The 18,265-nt window shown below is 45.8% G+C and overlaps 1 protein-coding gene across 6 annotated transcripts in view; it reads left to right on the forward strand.

Annotated features, from left to right (window-relative positions):
- Positions 1–10,734, forward strand: part of ATP11C (ATPase phospholipid transporting 11C (ATP11C blood group)) — a 45,152-nt gene extending 34,418 nt beyond the window's left edge. The window contains exons 26-31 of one of the 6 annotated variants that reach the window (XM_085325464.1): positions 1,808–1,873; positions 2,694–2,797; positions 5,349–5,502; positions 7,260–7,325; positions 8,169–8,264; positions 9,499–9,585. In XM_085325464.1, coding sequence (XP_085181590.1) covers positions 1,808–1,873; positions 2,694–2,797; positions 5,349–5,502; positions 7,260–7,325; positions 8,169–8,261 — 483 coding nt within the window. In that variant the 3' untranslated portion in view covers positions 8,262–8,264; positions 9,499–9,585. Of the gene's footprint in view, positions 1–1,807; positions 1,874–2,693; positions 2,798–5,348; positions 5,503–7,234; positions 7,326–8,168; positions 8,265–9,498 lie in introns of those variants that run through there. The other 5 variants (XM_085325463.1, XM_085325467.1, XM_085325466.1 and 2 more) reach the window with 5 other exon arrangements.
- Positions 10,735–18,265: the final 7,531 nt, after the last annotated feature.

The raw sequence follows: 18,265 nt of genomic DNA on the forward strand, positions 1-18,265 counted from the left end.
TGAGTGTTTCTTTTGTGCCTGCCTTTTCTCTGTGCCTTACAGCAAAAAATCTACGCGCTTAATCTGTGCGGTGTGTCTGGAGTCTTGTCCGGCGGTGCAGCATCGCTTATGGTGTGACTGTATAGCAAATGCTGAAAGTGAAGCGGCTTCCAGTTCACCATGGAAACGGCATGGAGACGGTTGCGCTCTCTAGGCAAAATAGCAAGTCTTGCAAGCAGCTTTTTTCGAAGCTGGTGCTGCCTCTGAGCCTTGCATGGAGCTCTGGCCCTTTCCTGCGCGGCTCCCGGGGCACGGCGAGAGCTGCCAGCGCTGCCAGTGAGGGACGTGCCCGGCAAAGCGGGGCACGTGCTCGCGGGGTTACAAGTGATCGAGCGGGCTCACGTTAAGACGCTGCCTGTCAGCTGGGAYGTGGCAACGGGCAGGATGCGTGCTGCGCCTGCTCCGAGGCGCGATRCRAGCCGCCCTTCCYCCTCTGCGGTGGGAAGGCTGGTGCTGAGGGTTCGCTGTCGTTTTAAGCCAGCCTAAGTTAGCACTGCTGTTTTTTTWAAAAAAWAATAAAGTAAGCAGGTGCTTGGATGTGCCACGTGCACGGGGGCAAGCGTGTGCACAGCCCCATGAGCGAGGAGGAGGAGCAGGTCYCCCTTAACTCGCATGCAGGGGAGTAAGTAAAAAAAAACTCTGGCTGGCTRACCCGGGGGGGATCCGGAGCCCGTGCCCGGGATCACGGGCGCAGGAGCCCCGCTGCCGTGCGCCGGGGTCCGGCCGCTCCCGGGACGCCTCCCCCGGGATCGCGCAGCGCCTCGCCAGGTCGCAGCTGACACGGTAACTTCTTTACGCCATCGCTTGTGACCCTAGAGTAACACTTGGAGAAAATCTCATAAAATTTTGCATATGTAAATACCTGTCTTGCATAAACCCTAACGTTTATGGCCTCAGCTATATGCAGTCAGTGCCTGTAATGCAAGTGCAGTGCCTTTCTGTATTACAGCCGTTCTGGTTGTATTTGAATAAAACATTTGGTCATCGATACCTTCTGCAAATGCCTTGAGAGGTCAAGTCTTYGTGGCACTGAAATTAGATATGTGGTTATGTCCTGTTTTGTAAACACTAATGCCTGTAGAAACTGCTACCAGCAATTGTTCRTAATATCCATGTATGTTTGATTGAATCCTTTTTTGCTCCTATAGATTTAATTTTTTGCATTTTTTAGAAAACTTTTACATTTCATTTTCTRTTTTAATGTATGCATTCAGATCTTGACAGCCTTTGGTAAGCATCTGTCCCATTCATTGCCATCATTTGGATTTATATACAGTATCTGCTTTTCTTTGTTGTGCATAGTCCCTAGTATCTACAAACTAAAACAATATATTCTAGTGCAAAACAGTGCCCTTTGGTGCATTCTGCAAATGGGAGTCAAACACCATGATACATACAGGTGCGCTGGTGGTTTTGTGCTATGAGAAAGCAGAAACTGAGTAAATTACCAAGAAATCATTRAATATAAGTGGTCCAAATGACTTGTATTCTTGATCAACATTGCTGTTAGTAGGAGACTGTATTTGTCACTGTCGCAACGCTGGGTTGATGGTTTGTGTGGTCCTGCATGGCACCGGGTTGGCGAGAGGGAGCTGGTTGCGTGCGAGCGGCTGGTGCCTGTCCGAGCGCTTGAACCCGGAGCAGCAGTCCCTCTCCACTGAGTCGTGCCCACGCTAGTTCTTGCTTGCGTAGTTTCTCTGTCATTTTTACTGTTTCTTTCAAGCAACGTGGACCAAGATACACGTGGGAATGTAAAACTGTTTTTCAGGTTTTTGGCAATTGGACCTTTGGAACTATTGTCTTCACCGTGTTAGTGTTCACCGTCACTCTGAAGGTTAGGCTTCTCCTTTCTTTTTCAGTCGTTTGTTTGCAGTCATCTCTCAATGCAYGTATGTGCACTGTGGTATAAAATCATGCACTCTGTGCTGTAATATATTGAAGATAACTTCTGTGAATATTTTTTTTCTCAATCATTTGTTCTTCCCTATAGGCCAAACTTTCTAGAAAGTTTCTTCACTGCTGTCCTTGTGTAGCTTATGGTCTGTGCTTGTGCAAGAAGCAYTTCTGTGTGTGTTGCTAAGTTTTCCTGTTCTTGTCCTCTTCAGAGGTCTCCAGTTGGGTTCAATTGCCTTTCACTCATTTCCCAGTCCCCTTCACCACTTTGGCCTTCAGGTCAGAAGAGATGAGAGGTACAAGGCAATACTTGGGTTTGTCCACCCCGGCTCAGCTGCTGCTGGCGGCAYGGGGATCGCTAAAGCGCATCTGTCAAACACTGCTAGCAAATCCACTTTGTTTCCTGGAGCTTTCCAGAATGAACAGCTCGTGAGACCTTACAATAGGGCTCTCCTGTTTAGTGCAGGAGAGCAGGTGGTGACTGAAGGCAATTACARCCACCCGGACCTTCAGACTTTTTTTCTTGCTGTAGCATCAGAGGGTACATCAAAGTTACTCTATTAAAAAGTGTCAGTTGCAATTAGGAACGCTGTTCCCTTGTTGATGCTGTGGCAATTTATACATATTGAAGATATTTTCCCTCTTGTGCRTATGCAGAGCAGTAGCTGACTTGGGATACTTCAACGCTGCAGTGAAAGCAGTCAAATTTCATGTAAACACAGCTGACCTCTAATGCCGTTTTTATTTTTTTATTTGCACAGCTAGCRTTAGATACTCGATTCTGGACGTGGATGAACCACTTTGTGATTTGGGGCTCCCTGGCCTTCTATGTGTTCTTCTCGTTCTTCTGGGGAGGCGTCATTTGGCAAGTACAGCCCTGCTTTCCGTGGCCCTTCCGCAGGGGAGTGCGTGGCGCTCGCCTTGGGGGGCGCGGGGGCGGCGTCCCCCTCTTCGGGCCGTGCACAGGTTGTGGAGGGCAGGGCGTTTGCAGCCGCGGTAAGCGCGTGTTAGCCCGCTGCACTGAAGGGTGGCAGGTCCTGCTGGGTTTGGGGGGCTCCAGCGCTCACGCGGGGAGGTTCTCACTGGAAAGGAGAACGGTGTTAGTGAAGTGGGTGAGAAAAAGGGTCTTTGTGGATGTGTGGATGGGAAAGGAAGGAAAACGTGATGGTGGGGAAGAAGCGCAGCGACAYAGAGGAGCAGGGCCCAAGGGAGGCTGGGGGGCAAGGAGCTGGGGCCCAGGCAGGCAAAGGAAGGAGCGAGGAGCGAGGGGATGCAAAGGGATGCAAAGGCAAAGGCGAAGGAGCGAGGGGCAGCAAAGATGCTGCTGCTGCAAGTCTGGCTCTGAGTAGGTGGAAAAAGCCCTCACTGATTTTGGCACGAGCAGGATTTTGGGTGGAATGGCTGGCAAAACAGGCAGGCACAGTAAATTACAATGATTAGTCAGCTTTCTGTTTCGTGTGCTAGAGCAGACGTGCRTGTTCACCTTCGTAGTAGACAGCACCTCCAGTTTCGCTCGCTTATTTTTCCTTGGGCTAATGCCATGAGTCACTGGCTAGATCCTTAACCCAGCAGCCTGCTCATAAAGAAGTGGAACTGATTTAAGTGTCTTAATTTGGGGCCACAGGCTTTGCTTAGCTCTTCAGTTCATAATAAACAGATCTGAAATCTAGCCAGCTCTCTCTCTTTACACTGAAATGTGTGAGTTTTCCACTGGAGTGTTTAATTTACATAGCGTGGTATTTTAAGCTAATGCTAAACAGCAAAATGCTTCAAAATCCCTGTTATTTATTTATGAGGCATTTTTCACAAGTATCTGCCCTCAAGGGAGGTAGAAAAATGCAGATAACCTGCTGGGACCTAAAGTCTGAATTTCCACCATCAAAAGCAAATATGAAGCTTTAGCCAAGTCCAAAGCTGAAATAAAATGATCTATTTTCCGATRAAGTGAAACTTATTTTTCAGTAATAATACTGAATTTGGTGATACTAATTCAAATTGCTCCCCATTCCCAAATAAAATAAATGTGGAAGGTGCAAAGCTACATAGTATAAAATGACATTTCAAAGGACAGGACATTCCTTTTACATTTAGAAGTGGTCTTCCTGCTTAGAGTTGAAAGCATCTCTAAAGTTAATGTCAGAACTGGGAGAAGAGAGAGAGAAATATGTGAGCATTTTCAAAGTGCCAAAGGTGGCTTTTTGTCTCAACTAAGACCCAAACAAAAATTTCTACAACACTAAGTTTCATTTTCTTAATAGGCTCTTAAGCCTTGTGYGTATTACTTACAGAAATCCCTCTTTCAGAAGTGGCTTGGGCACTTGCTAAATGTTTGTTCCAATCCCTTCTTCCTCTAAAATGAAGCTAGTGGGGAACATGATAATAGGAAACACACAGATAATGCTGAAGACTGATAGTTTGAAGAGTGAAGTTGCTTCCTAGATATTGCTATTTAGAAAAGTAACTGAGGTGTTATAATAGCAGAAAGATGTGCTTTGCAAATGCATGTGCCTCTTACAAAATGAGATGAAAATCTGCAGATCGTAAGTGTAGTTGTCTCTGCTTTCTGAAACCAATTTGGAAAAGATTCAGGATTAATTATAATTAGAGAGTCTATTTTTAGAGAACCTAGAGTTCCTGGACAGCTGGGAAAGGCCCTTCACAAGCATCTGCTTGCTCTGAGGTTAGCTTTYCTCCTGATGGAGCAAGCACTTGACTTCCTGTTCCTTTTCCTGCTGGAAAGATCAGCAGTAACAGCCCCACGGTGTGGTGAACTGAACTGTGACTTGAGTCTGACTGCTCTAAGTCTTGAGTAACTTGATGCTTCAAGAATAAATGTGCATTTAAGTTGATCAAACAGAAAGAGAGGAAAGGAGAGAGATAAAGAAAAGGTGAGCACTGGGACTATAGAAAAAAGTGTTGCAAGAAAATGAAACAGCTGCAGAAGGAGGGAGGAGGAGGAGCAGTGGCCTTGGAAACCCRGATGAAGGCAGCTCATTGTGTTGAGAAGGATCTTGAAAGCATGAAGTGTTTGGATAAGGGTAAGAGAAAAGCAGGGGTAGCCAAAGATGCTGGTGTGGAGCTCAGGAGACCCCGATCAAGGGTTGGAGAAATGCTCATTAAATGGTGACTGGGCTGAGACATGGGAGGAAGGGGCCTGTGCTAAGAGGGAAAAGTACCAAAGCCGACTTGGGAGATTTTTGAGACAGCCCTCAAGAATCAGAGCAGCTCAAAGCAGAGGATGCAGGTTTGGTGGAAAAGTGGATGGTGCGTTTCTGTGCAGACTGTACCTGCCTACATCTGTAAGGGAGGTTGTACAGCTGGTGGCTTGATCTGGATCTTCCTTTGAACAAGACCTAGTTGAAAAACTGTGCAGCTGATCGAGTTAACTAGAATTTATTGTATCTTTTCTTTTTCAGGCCTTTCTTGAAGCAGCAAAGAATGTATTTTGTATTTGCCCATATGCTGACTTCTGTTTCCACATGGCTGGCAATAATTCTCCTGATTTTTATCAGCCTTTTCCCAGAAATTCTTCTAATAGTTTTAAAAATCATAAAAAAGAAAAAACATCAGGTAAGGAACAAGATCATATACTACACCTTTTTTTTTATTTATAAAAAGTCTCTCTTAAACATCAGATGAACTTATAATAATACTGCRTACCATTCACATTTTGAGGAAGGTTTTCTAGAGTCTCATTTTGCTCTTTCACATGCCARAAATGTCAAAAAGCTCAGCTAAAAATACTGCCTAGACATGTAGCAAGGAGAGACTCAACCAGTGYCTTTTCTTAGTTACTTTGACTGCGTGCAAAACTTCTCTCTTATTTAAAAAAGGGGTGGGGGGAAGTACAGTAACCCTTTTCCAGCCTCATCTGAGCATGAAAACAGCATATTGTGTCCTCAAAGCTACTAGTTTTTATGTCAAGGAACGTACTGAAGATGTTTTCCCCACATGTGCCCTCCAGGTGCCAGCGCAGGGGAAGTGAGTCGGGCTGTGTCACGTCCCTCAGCCCCCTTTGGTAGCCTGGGGCTTGCAGAATGGCTTGGCCAGCTGTAGCCAGCTGGTACCGAAAGCCTTCTGGGCTTGTGAAGGGCCGTCCRCTGGTGAGGAGGGCCCGTTCTAGAAACGCAGACCATCTCCTGGAAGCTTCCTCGGTGCCCCCGCGCGTGCTGAACGCCGGCGCCGCAGCGGTCGGGCGTTGCGCGGGGAAGCTTGCCCTCCCTTGCYGCACGCTTGGCCATGGTGGCTCCACCGGCACCGGCAAATTCTTCCCCGGGGCACCGCGGCAGCTTTCGGGAAGCACGGAGTAGGTGACGCTACCCCACAGCGGTGTCCTGATCCGGTGCGTTGTGCCAGCAGGACTGTGTGGAGGTCATCTGGCCCAGCTTGGGCCAGAGCTGGTGTCCAGCTGAACGATGAAACCTACTTCTCAAGTAGTAAAGCTCGAAGTAGGCTTCTCCCTCGCAGCTTTTACAGCCTGTGAGGTTTCAGTGCACTTTCTTCACCTGGGATAGCTTATTTCTACATAAGGATGAAAGGTGATGATTACCTTGGTTAAATAATATATATCCAGTAAAATTTAAAGCCCCCCCCCATAGCATTTGAAATAGAAGCTTGGCACAGTATCAGTGAAGTAAAACACGTGTCTGCAAARCACAAAAATTAACTCACTGTCTGCATTCCTTTCAACTTTAAATACTGTTGAATTATTGGAGGATAAATGTTATTTTTTCCTATTAACTGTTATTTAATAGCTTCTAGATTGATGCCTTGATTAAATGGGAAAGAAGTGATTTGGTCTTGGCAATACGTTTGAAGTAGCAACTCTGTAAAATGCCTGAAGCAGATGCCAGCTGTAGATGTCTGTAGTGGTAGTCAGAAACCTAAGTCAGTCACCTAATTTTTTACAAGGTTTTCAAGAATAGGCAGATGACTTCAGGTTGAGAYGCCTTTTGAGAATCCTAATCTTAATATTTACTCTCAAGGGGAACATCCAAGTGAAAATGCAGATTGTGTAGGTTCCTGATGCTGCAGCTGGGCAGCTGAGTTTCAGAAGCAAATGCTGATGCATGCATGTCCTGGCCCCAAAGATGGGGGGATTGAGGCCCTGTTAGTGGGAGTTTGCCCTTGACTTCTGTGGGACAAGTCCCCCTGTAATGCAACGCACCAGCTTTGCTCGGCCTCTATTAAAGTTGCTGCATGGAGGAGTCCTTAATGGCAAGGCGCATGCGTATTTTCCTTGGTTTCTGCCTTTCTCTTTCTTGTACTGCAATTTTCTGTCCTTTGTGCTATTGTGAACTAGGTAACGAAGCACCTTCCTTCCTCAGGAACATCCACTATCTTCATGCTTTCTCAAACTTCCAGCAATCACAGCTTTTCTTGGAGCGAATAAGGTGATTTCCTTTCGTAGTCAGTACATGTTGCTTGCTCTACTGCTTTTTCCTTCTTTTAACTCCTTACCGCTGAAAACCTATGTTTAGATTTGCTCACCTAGCAAGAGCCTGCTTTCCCCCCTCTGCTTCACTTCAGTTTAAATCTGGTGTTTAGATGTGTTTTGTCGGTCTCATTCCCTTTGTYTCCAGCTGCTCAGGTCCACGCAAGTCGTGTCGGGTGTGCTGAGCTTGTCATGCTCAGCACCTCAGTGGAGCTGGCGTCAGCTGGGGATGTTTGTCTCTGACCAGGTCCTTAGCTGGGGTAGATGGTACRTGTCCCTGGAAACCGGCAGCACTGTGTAATACGTTCTGGTTGTGGAGCTGTCTCCTGTTACCAGTAGCTATGCTCTGTGTCCCCTCAGTGGTTCCACGTTTCAGTGGATGAGATGATTTTTTTAAAAAAAATTCTCTGAAGTATAGAGCAGAATGGACTCGTTTTTGATTATCCTCTGGATGACTTGGCCAACAGCTCAGACTTGTTTGATCCAGTGGGAACTTCCCAAGTGCCTTCCTGTGCCTGGTAAATAACATTGGTTAATGCTSCAGTTGTTCTTCATGCAAATAAATAAGCCAGTGCACTCAGCTGTCACACCAAGGGACAGTCTCAGAGACTGGTGGCCGTCTGCCTACGCCTTTGAAAAACCTAGCTGCTGTTAGTCATCATGACATTTAGGGAGGAGGTGTTGCTGCACTTCTTGTGACACCGCTTAGCTAGCTTTGGAGGTGCGTGTGTCCGTGTTGTTCCACCGTTGGGCAGGTTAAAGTGCTGGGTGTGCTATAAGTATTTTTGCCTCACCATTGCAGAGCAGTAGGAAGGCGCGTGACCTGCGGTTGGCCAGACCTTCTGTCACACCGCTGCTTTTAAGAACGTTCTCAGATGAATCTAATGTATTGTAACAGGTACCCTGCCGCCAGGAATGGGGATGGCTTTAAAAGGCATCGATTAACCAAACGTAACCCCCAAATCAATTAAACTGTGGTTCTTATAATTGTCTTTACTATTGGTATGGGGCACCTGTCCTTGTGAAATGGAGATGCAATGTTTGGGATACATTTTAATTTGGGGATTTTGTTCTGTTGAGCCTTTTCAGAATCTCATACGTGCACAGATCCTCTTGCACTGAAAGGTCRCACTGTGCGTAAATGAATCTTCAATGTAGCTGATACTTGAGCATAACAATAACAGACACCTTAGCATGATTCACTGATASTATCCTCAGATTAACAGTGATTGTAAAAGCTGACACTGATATATTTGCAATGAAGTGTTTCAAATCTCAACTATTAAAATGATTCCAGTATTGCATCTGAATAGTACCAAAATCCCTTTTTTCAGGGTGCATGCTGTTCTGTYGGAGAGAAATAAGTAAATTTTAATCCATCTGCATAGATTTAAACTAAACGTATGTACTTGTCTGTGTATGTCAACATATTGTACAGCAGGCATGTCTCTGTGTCCATATGCATATATACACAGAGCATCCTAGTACAYGTTTTTTGATTGTAAACATTACAGTAAGCAAATAGCTGTACATCTAGTTACAGAAAGAAGTAAAAATGCCTAATTGAATTCACAATTTAGCTTTCACKTGGAATGTTATGTAGCTGTGTGGCTGCAAACAAAATGTTATGTAGCTGCAAACAAAAAATTACAAATTTTCTGTAAACCTCTCATACCTTCATACCCATGTCTGTGGGTAAAGWAGTAATTTAATCATATTAACGGCAGGTAAAACAGACCATTCTCCCGACCTCTTAAGTGTTGTTTTTTCTGCAGGCGTTAGCCTTGCTGTTGCCCGGTCGCGGAGCCCGTAGCGAGGGGAGGACCGAACGTTAGGTGGAGCTCGCTGCCGGGGACGGGTGCGGGACACGCTCCGGCTGGGCTGGAGCGGGAGAGGACAGCAAGGCAGAGGCTGCTGCTTAGGCTCTCTGCGGTATTTTGCAAACCGTGCAGATTCATTTAGCATACTTTTATTTCTTCCTTTGTGAATGAAATTTGGCATTTTTATTATGATCTGATCATTCCTCTATAAAACTTAACTTTCTTTGCTAAAAATTAACAAGGAAAAAAAGGTTATGACTTGGGGAATGTAACAGTTACAGTACCTGTGTGTTTTCCTTCTGATTTTTGCAGACTGGCCCCTTTGATCTGCCTAGGTTAATGTCATACAAACGCATAGAGAATGGTTATGTGAAGACTGAAGATGCTGTTACTAACTTGGTAGAAAGATATCCTCTCAGGATACTGTAAATGCTTTGTACAAACACTGCATTTGGTCATGCTGTAGGGGAAAAAACCCGTATTTTTAACCTAACAGTTCTCATAAAAATTACCAAGAACTGTAAGCAGCCTTGCTGATAAAGCAGTAGCCAGGACACTGGGCACAGTACCCATTTGCCTTGGTCTTGTTGCCCTCCCTCCCCGCCCCCCACCTCCAAAAATCTTCTAAATGAAAAAAAATCTTCTAAATGAAAAGTCTGTGTAACTGGAGGCTGAGGAAGCATCTTTGGAAATTCTTCAAAAGCAATGTGGACAGAGTGCAGAAGAGAGAGAGGAGCATCATCCTGTTGAGCATGGTGGCCACCGCTGCCCGAGAGTGATTTGCTGTCCAAGCCTCTTGCTYTGCCTGACCAAAGAAGCAGTGTGGACTGTAGACCTGCTCTCAGCCCTGTCCAGCTCCCCAAAGGCATCGTGGAAAGACCCCTGGTCTGGCATGGGAGTTGGGTTGCATGGTGTCAAGGTGCCCAGCTYGGTCTGGTGGCTTCCTCCTGCCTTGGGCTGGGTCCGCATCCAGCTCTGCAGATGGACGATGACCCTCCGCCATGCTGGGTCTGGATGGAAAGCATGAAAGCCTGGGAGAAGTCCTCACTGGTGCTGCGGGGTGTCCGGTCAGATGTCCTTCCTCTGGCAGCCAGTGTGGTTAGGAGTGACCTGTGATTGTTGAGGAGCAGTGTGGACAGCCGCTGTGCCAGGGAAGCGCCGAAGTTCTCGTGCTGCCTGTTGACTCCTCTGCCCACAGGCTCCTTCCTGAAGGAAGGGGAAGAAATGATGATGATTTTCCCTGGTGTTTTGGAAAGGTGCAAGAAGCGTTCACTCTGACCGCTTTCTCGGTCAGGAAAGAAGCTCACCAATTGTGTTGTGCCGGAATTTGAGCCCAGTTTTGCCTGGGCTCCTGTGGCTGCTTTCACATTACTGCACTGTGCAGTTGCTTAAACACTTTACAGGCCTGAATGACAGTGCTGCCCTTGGACAGTCCCAGGGACGTGGACTGTGCCTGTCCACACTCGCAGGCATCAAACTGCATCCTGAGTTATTTGCACTAAGAAAAAAAAGAAGTCATTTAAAAATARAAGGAATATGTTAGTCTGATCTCATTCCTTTTATACTTGGTTTTTAAATTGGCATGTCCTTTTTAAATCCACCTTTACTAAGATAGGGAGAAACTATGTTTTGTTTCTTTTTAGGTTGTAAATATCACATGTGCGTAGTGGAGAGGTGGGATGCCCAACTCTCTCATACTTCAGATGTGAAAAATGCAGTTTTAAAAWTTGTTTTAAGTCATAAATGGTCATGGGAGCAGCTTGTGTGCCGCTGTCACTTGATATTAAGGTTTATCCTCATGYTGAGTCCCCTTTGCCCTGTCTAGTACAATCTGCCACTGGCCAGAGGTCTGCATGGCAGCTAGAGGAAATACTGTGATAAGCATCCACATCTAATTTCAGAGGTATTATAAACCCTACGCTGCAGACGGGTCCGGCTCCCCTCGTGTTTCTCTGAGGCTCCGTTGTATTTTCACGCAAAGCAGCAAGAATTGGGACTGGGCAGACGTTCCCTTCGTCCGGTTCCGCTAAGCGGCRGGCTGCTGCCTCTGGAGAGCTGCTCCTCTTGGTCTTGCACCTCTTGGTCTCTGGCCGGCCACCCGYGAGGTCCGACTGCGGCGCAAGCAGGACCCGGATCGCTCTCCGACACGAGCCGCAGGCGAACGCTGACGTACGGGCCGAGGAACCTGCCTGGGGATGAGTCACGGAGCAAAGGGGCCGCAGAGCCTGGACGRACRGACGGACGGGCCGGCTGCGCTCCGCTCGGCGCCGGCGGGGCTTGCTGTCGCCCTGCCGGCAGCCACGGCTCGGCTCCTTGCTGCATGCGAGTGCAGAGCTGTGCTTCCAGCATGCCTGCCGTGGCCAGAGCTTTCTGCTTTTTCCTTTTCCTAGCTCCTCGCGTGGACCTAGAATTCAAGCTGCAGACCTTGGCCAATTCTCAACGTTTTATTCCTAAAATGTGGTGCCTACAGATCAAGTACGTGATGAATACAAGGAAGATGCGCTCTATATGCCAAATCTAACCTTTCTCCTTAAATATACACTTGCTGTCTTCTGTTTACATAACCTTTAAAATGGGGGCACTGAAACATGTAATTCCTGTGATTCAAAACCATTCCAAGCCTGGATCGTCCCAAGTCTGACAACCTGCTTCTCGGTTTGTTTTGTGTTATATTCAACTTCTAGGGTCAAGCTCTGTTCCCGTGAAGACTCACCCAGAGGTTTTGCCACTGATGTTACATACAGGGAACAGAACGAAGCTTGCAGTGTTTTGGTATGTATGAACTGTACTGCTAAAGCCACTCACGCGGGCTAAATTCTGCAGCCTGTTGTAAGACAAGAGCCATSTGTGAACCAAGCCTTTTTCTTCCCATTTACAAGTATCCAGTATCAGTATGGAGTAAACTATTTGCCGTAGCTGTGCGCTTAAACCGAAGGCCCGTGTAAGCTGCTGAAACGTGGGCTGGGGTAAACGTGGAGTGTCTTGAACGCCAGCTCTTTTGGGAAACGCACGTTTTCTCGGACTCGGATCTTCAGCTGTTTTGGCGGCGTAGGGTGGCAGTGCCGGGACAGCCTCGCTCCAGCAGAAGCGCTGGTTGTCCTGGTTTGGAAACGGCAGAAAGGAAATTTCTGGTGCTGCAGATGCGTTGTGAAATGCGAGGAAACAGGAGACCAAACCTGGAGTTAGAGGAGRAGGAAAGTGGTGATAGTGGCTGTAAAGTATCAGCCAGCAGGACGCGAGAGCGGCAGTAATTTGACAGTAATACTGTGATTTTTCCTGTAAAACAATACAAGCTGCACTGTTGCTGTGCTCTTTAGTGAACTAAAAGGTCAGTACAGGCTTATCGGTGGAAAAACTTGAAGGAAAAAGGCTAGGGTTTTTGCTAATAATTCACTGAAGTTTAATCACTGGTTAGTGACTCTGAAAGATAAGAAAAGTAATTAAGATTCCCTCTGAAATTTTTATGTGATAATGGGAAAACTTGATGTAGTCATAACTACTTTTCAAAAAAAAAACTAATTTTCATTGTTATGAGAATATTATAAATGACTTGGAATTGCATAAAAGCTTAAAATTGAATTTGTATACCTACTTACAGTTGAAAACGATACCTAATATTGCTCCGTTCATCCAATTTCCCAGCCATGTTTTTTTTTTTTTTAAACACCATGTAGTATATAGAAAGTGTAAATTATATACAGGCAATGAGAAGATACATTTTCAGCTTCTTGCAAAAAAAATGGACTGCAACCTTACGTTTTTTCACTCAAAAGCAATTTTATACATTTATGTTGCTTTATATAAAAGAGATTGAATGTGAATGTTACCTTTTATGAATGCAACTTGCTCTTTTTTCATTACAGAAACTTTTGTTTGAAGTAATCAAATAAACTTTGGTATGTTGTTCTGATTAATATATATATAATACACACCTTTGTCTGTCTTATTTCATTTGATGCCGCTTTGGCAATGGTTTACGCTTAGGCTATGGCAGTACTTGGAGGACTGTCAGCATTTTCCCTGAGTGCTGGGTTAAATCAAGCTGCACTCATGTCTTTGCAGTACCTCCAGCATTTCCCACAAGAGAGAACACCAAGCTGCAATTTTATTAGCAATTTTGCTGGTGATAGGTGCAGCAGATACCTGGTTTATGCATTCTGAACCCATTTCCCTAAAAAACCCCCAATCTGTCAAAATAAGGAAGTAAGTCTTATGAATTAGGAGACTGCACTTTTCAGAAGCACTGAACTCTGGACTTCAACTGATGAGGACATTTAGCCACCAGGTAAGAGGAGGCAGGTCCACGCGCCCAGTTCCATCTGTGCAAGAAGACTGGTTTTCCTATTGCTGTATGTTGGCTTTGTGCATCATGGCTTCGTGTAATAAATAGCTATTTTTCAGTTCAAAGCCTAGGAACACACGGACAAGGATTATTCTGTGGTTTGTAGAGTGCCTGGAGCTGGTGTAACACAGGCTAGGTTTTTGCGTTGATAAAATTTCAACAATGTAATGAAACTATTAGAGCAAGAATCATGCTGTTTGTATAACATTTTTTTAAAAAAAAAACCCCATAGATTTACTTATTTTTAAGAACACCAGTCTTGTTCAAACCGAAATGTTCATAACAAAACGGACAGTCAGTTTGAAAAATTGTTTTGGCTCCTTCAATATATTCAGCTCCTATGAGCTACTGTAGGACAGATGGCTGTGCTATTTAAAACAAATTACAACCTTTAAGAAGCTTGTACTATTGGAAACTAGATACACACACTGAGAATCTTAATAGCCTACGTTGAGTGATAGTGAAGATCATCTAAAGAATTGCAATGACTTTTACTCTAAACTGCCTCTCCAGGCAGACAGCATGGAAGTAGGAAATGTAAGTGATGCAGGACTTCCAGGAATCACAAGGGGCTTCAGAAAGCACCAGCTATTTAAAACATCTGTGTCGCACTTCATATTAGAAAGGAGAAGCTCTGTAATGCTGTGATTTTTAAGAATAGCAGAATATTTTTTTCTTTTTTTGGAAACTTGGCACAAAAAATAAAGCGCGAGCCGGCCCGGGGCTGCGGCCGTGCGAGCCGGGGCTGCTGGGCACGCAGAGGTGCGCCCGTGCCCCTGCGTTCGCCTGCGGTCGTGGCAAAACGCAGTGGCTGCAGAGCACGCGTGCACGAGCCTTTCCTCCGCGCTCGGCTGGGGTTTGCTTCTATGATCTTCAAATGCCTGATGGTAAGCTGTTACGCTAGAAGACGTGCTGTGGCCTGCAGAGTGGACTTGTGCGCAGCTGCATGTGATCCCTCAAAACCAGCGGCGATGATGATGAATGAGGTAAGTTCAGCATAAGCAAGGAGCGCAGGTGGGCGAGCGTAACGGAGTCCTTTCTGGTTTTCACRTTGACGTAGTAGCTGAAATAAAATCTTGGTCCTGATGAAATCTAAGGCAAACTTCAACTGATTCCTGGAGGGCCAGGATTTCTTCTTGGCCATCATGGCTCTGCTCCCCCTGGATGGCTCTGCAAGACTGAGCTGAAACATGCCCTGCTTGCGCCTCTGGCTGGAGAGAGTGCTGCTACCCCAAACACACAGCAGTTTTGAAGGTGTGGATTAGAGAGTCTGTAGATACCGTGTACGTGAAATTCTATCATAAAATCCTTGCTTATGAAAACTAGCCAGAGCTTAATTACTCTTCCGTGTAAGTACTTTGATGTTACTGCACTTTTTCTAGAGGGGACTATGTTCCCCCAGCATCAGTTTGACTCCAAGTTTAGTTAGGTCTATTCTTCCAGTTCCCAGCTACCACCCWAAAAACACTAAATCTGTTCTAGCCTCTTCTGGCCGTTAGAGTTTAGGCAGGAGAGACCAAGTAGCTGCTCCCCATAGCAGGTAGGTCTCATGGAGCCCTCGCAGGCTCTGAGGGCTGTGCCAGGCTTCACCATGAAGTAGCTTTAGACTGGAGGCACTGGTGAAGAGAAAAATCAGTGGAGAAATTGCTTGAAAAAGGTGCCGAGGCTCATGGGGTAGAGTGTGACAAGGTGTGTGCAGCAGCCTTCTAAATGGGACAGCAGGACAAAATGGGTTTGTCCAAGCCAGGAAAAGGAGGTTGCAACAACTGAGATAGGAAATGATGAGAACAGGACAGCGTAGCATGGACTGGATCTTCAAGAAATCTGCAGGACTGCTTGGGAGAACTGAGACAGAGGTCTGCAGGGAGGGCAATGAGTTAAATTACTCTTTTTTTAGCCAAAAACTTCTTGTTTCAGTAACCGTAAGAGGAAGGGTATTTTTGGAGGAAAGACTTGGCGACGAGATGGACTGTTGGTCATCTAGAAGTGGAGACAGTAGATGCATATTTATAAGACACATCAGGAAGCCTCTAATCAAGCAATATCTCCAAGTGGAGCAGCAGGGCTGAAGCCTGTAGTGCAACTCTGCCTCGTTTCTTCCTTTCAGCACAGTCACATAGTGTGGTATGAAAGTAGCAGCTTGCAGAAATTAAATCTGAGGTATTTGGTGCTGGAAACATAATAAAAACATGCTGCGGAGAAATATCTGGTATAATCATTCAGATCAATCTCAAAAGGAGGTCATAGCACCATGAGGACATGAATGTCTGAGGTTCCTTCAAAAAGGATGTATAAACAATGTTGTGGTAGAACAGGTATTTTTGAAGGGTGACTTCTGAAAATCAAATAATGGTACCAGTCCCAACAAAGGCTTCTAACTCTTATGTGAAATGATGGGGTGTGTTTTTATTCCTTCCCCTTCATAAAAAAAAAAATTCTGGAATTATTGAAATTAGTGAGATTTCTCCCACGCATCTGCTCCAAAGATCTGATGGTAAGTAATTGCACCAAAGTGGAAAAAAAACCCCTCTGCTTCCAGAGGTTCTGCAGAAGCTAGCATTATTTTTCCAGTTGCTAAGAGCTCTAGGTATCTTTTCATTTGCAAACCACTTGCAAAGAGTCCTGGACATTGTTCAGCAAGTTATGGGGTCTGAGGAGGGAAATCCTTGAAAGACGAAATACCAGAGTTTCTGGTTGTTTTTTCCTTTTTGTTTTCTGCTTCCTTGTTCCCTCGGTCTCAACTTACTTTGACTCGAACAGGCAGAGAATAATGCTCATCTCTGGAGGGAGACAGACATGACAGATAACTCCGCCAGTATAAAATGCGAGCAGCTGGATGGCGCCTCTGCTGCTGAGTATATCACTGCAATGGCTGGACGTGCACTGTGCAAAGCCCAGAAGAAGGAACCATAAGCAGCTAGCCTTTCAAAGTGAGAGTCTTTGTGGCAATATGGGGCTTTAAGAGTTTTAAGCGAATGACGGTGAGGAAAAGCCATGCCTAGGTATACTTTGATATGAGCAGAAGGCAGCTTTTCGTGGTGAAAGCTGGCTGATGTCTCCTGTGCCAGCTGAAATGGCTGAAGGACCTGCAAGCTGCATCACCAGCAGCTGGGTTAGGGCTGGCCTAGCCCACCAACAGCTCAGGTATGTAATGGTCATGTGAAACGCAGGAAGACCCTAGCGTGAGTACCAGGCGTGTTGCACATCCCCTTGCTCCCCAAGGCACAAGTCCTGCTACAAACCTCTCGCAGTGTGCTCGGAGTCTGCCTCCAGAGTGCCTTGGCGCGCCAAGGATAACACGGAGAGCTTTGGGACTTTTTCCTGTCTAGTGACCAAGTATTTGAAGATATGGTGGTGTGGGGGGATGGCCAGTGACTTGGGCTCTTGAACGAGCAGCTATTTCCATCTAGCTCAGCGTAGGTGTTCCAGATGAGCAAGCCGCATTCCTGTAGCAGCCTCTTCTTACGGTCCATTTGGGACATAATATAAACCAGACCTGCACCTTAAATCTTTTGTGTTTCCAGGTCTGATCTGTTAACAACTGTTAACACATGTTGCGGCCACGTGGCTTGGATGGTTGGCTGTAAAGATCTGATCCCAGTCCAATTTTAGTCATTTTGTCTTCCATTTAGACAGCAAGAAATGAAGAGATTGCTAAAGCTTAGAGATAATGTAGCTCTATCTTCTATTATCTAGTTTTATTTTTCTTGAAATCAGTGTTGTAAGAAGTTATTTATCACATAGCAGTAGGGATTCCCATTTACAGCAAGCCATCCTCTGCAGAGGTAGAACAAAAAGGAGCCTTGTAGTAGCGCTTGGATTGGCCTTCCTGCTGCAAAAATTGTTGCAGTTTAGGAAAAATAGCTTTCCTGTGATAAGAATAGAGCCGGAATGCGGCGTTTCTGTCTTTTCATGCCTGTAGCCTTGCACATGGCTATTTTATAACCATGCCTTACCACTAGGCACCTGAGCTAGATTTCTTGATGGGTAAGTGCATATGAATTTTTCCCCCTCCCACAAGACATGCTTTATGACCAGACAGAAAATTATCTATTCAAACTATCAAGCTGGTGAGAATCAGCTGGGTTAGAACCAAACACCGCTGACTCAATGGGCAGTTTTTCCTTGAAAAATTGTATATAAGTGTAAGGAGGAACACAGCCAAAAAGCAGTGTGTTTTTCATGTTACCACTGTTAGACCTTAGGTCTTAAATTAATAGCCCTGAATGCTGAAGTGCTGGAAAAAAAGGGCTGCTGTTATATTAGAGCAGCATAATTAAAAGGTTGTTTTGGAAAAACAGGAACATCCACTTCTCTGTGTTGGCTTCCTGGCTGGCTCAGGCTCCTGTTGAGAGTGAGCTGGCGTCATCTGAACCTCTGCCTTGGAGAGCTGAGGCTGGTGGGTCAGGCTGGCTGTGTGCTTAGGGGCCAGGCCCAGCTTTGGCTGCAGCATGGTTTAACATAATTCTCAGATGCTATTCAAAGAATCTGCTAGAGCACTGCTGGTCAGACTGGAGCTCTGGTCTTTTGCCCCCAACTTTAGCAGAGGGAGAACCGTGGCACCAAGGTGCTGTGTGCGGTGGGGCTGGGGCCCCCGCAGCCATGCAATACCGTGCAGTGAAACACCTCAAATACAAGGTGCTGGCTGCGGGTCGCTCGTGCAGGCTGGTGGGGGCAGGCCCTCCCCGCACGCGAAAGCGCGCGTGCCTTTTTTTAAAAAAAAAAAAAAGAGAGAGA

Source organism: Rhea americana, unplaced genomic scaffold (genome assembly GCF_003343005.1).
Source record: "Rhea americana isolate MKP2758 unplaced genomic scaffold, rheAme1 scaffold_98, whole genome shotgun sequence".
NCBI classification, from domain to species: domain Eukaryota; kingdom Metazoa; phylum Chordata; class Aves; order Rheiformes; family Rheidae; genus Rhea; species Rhea americana.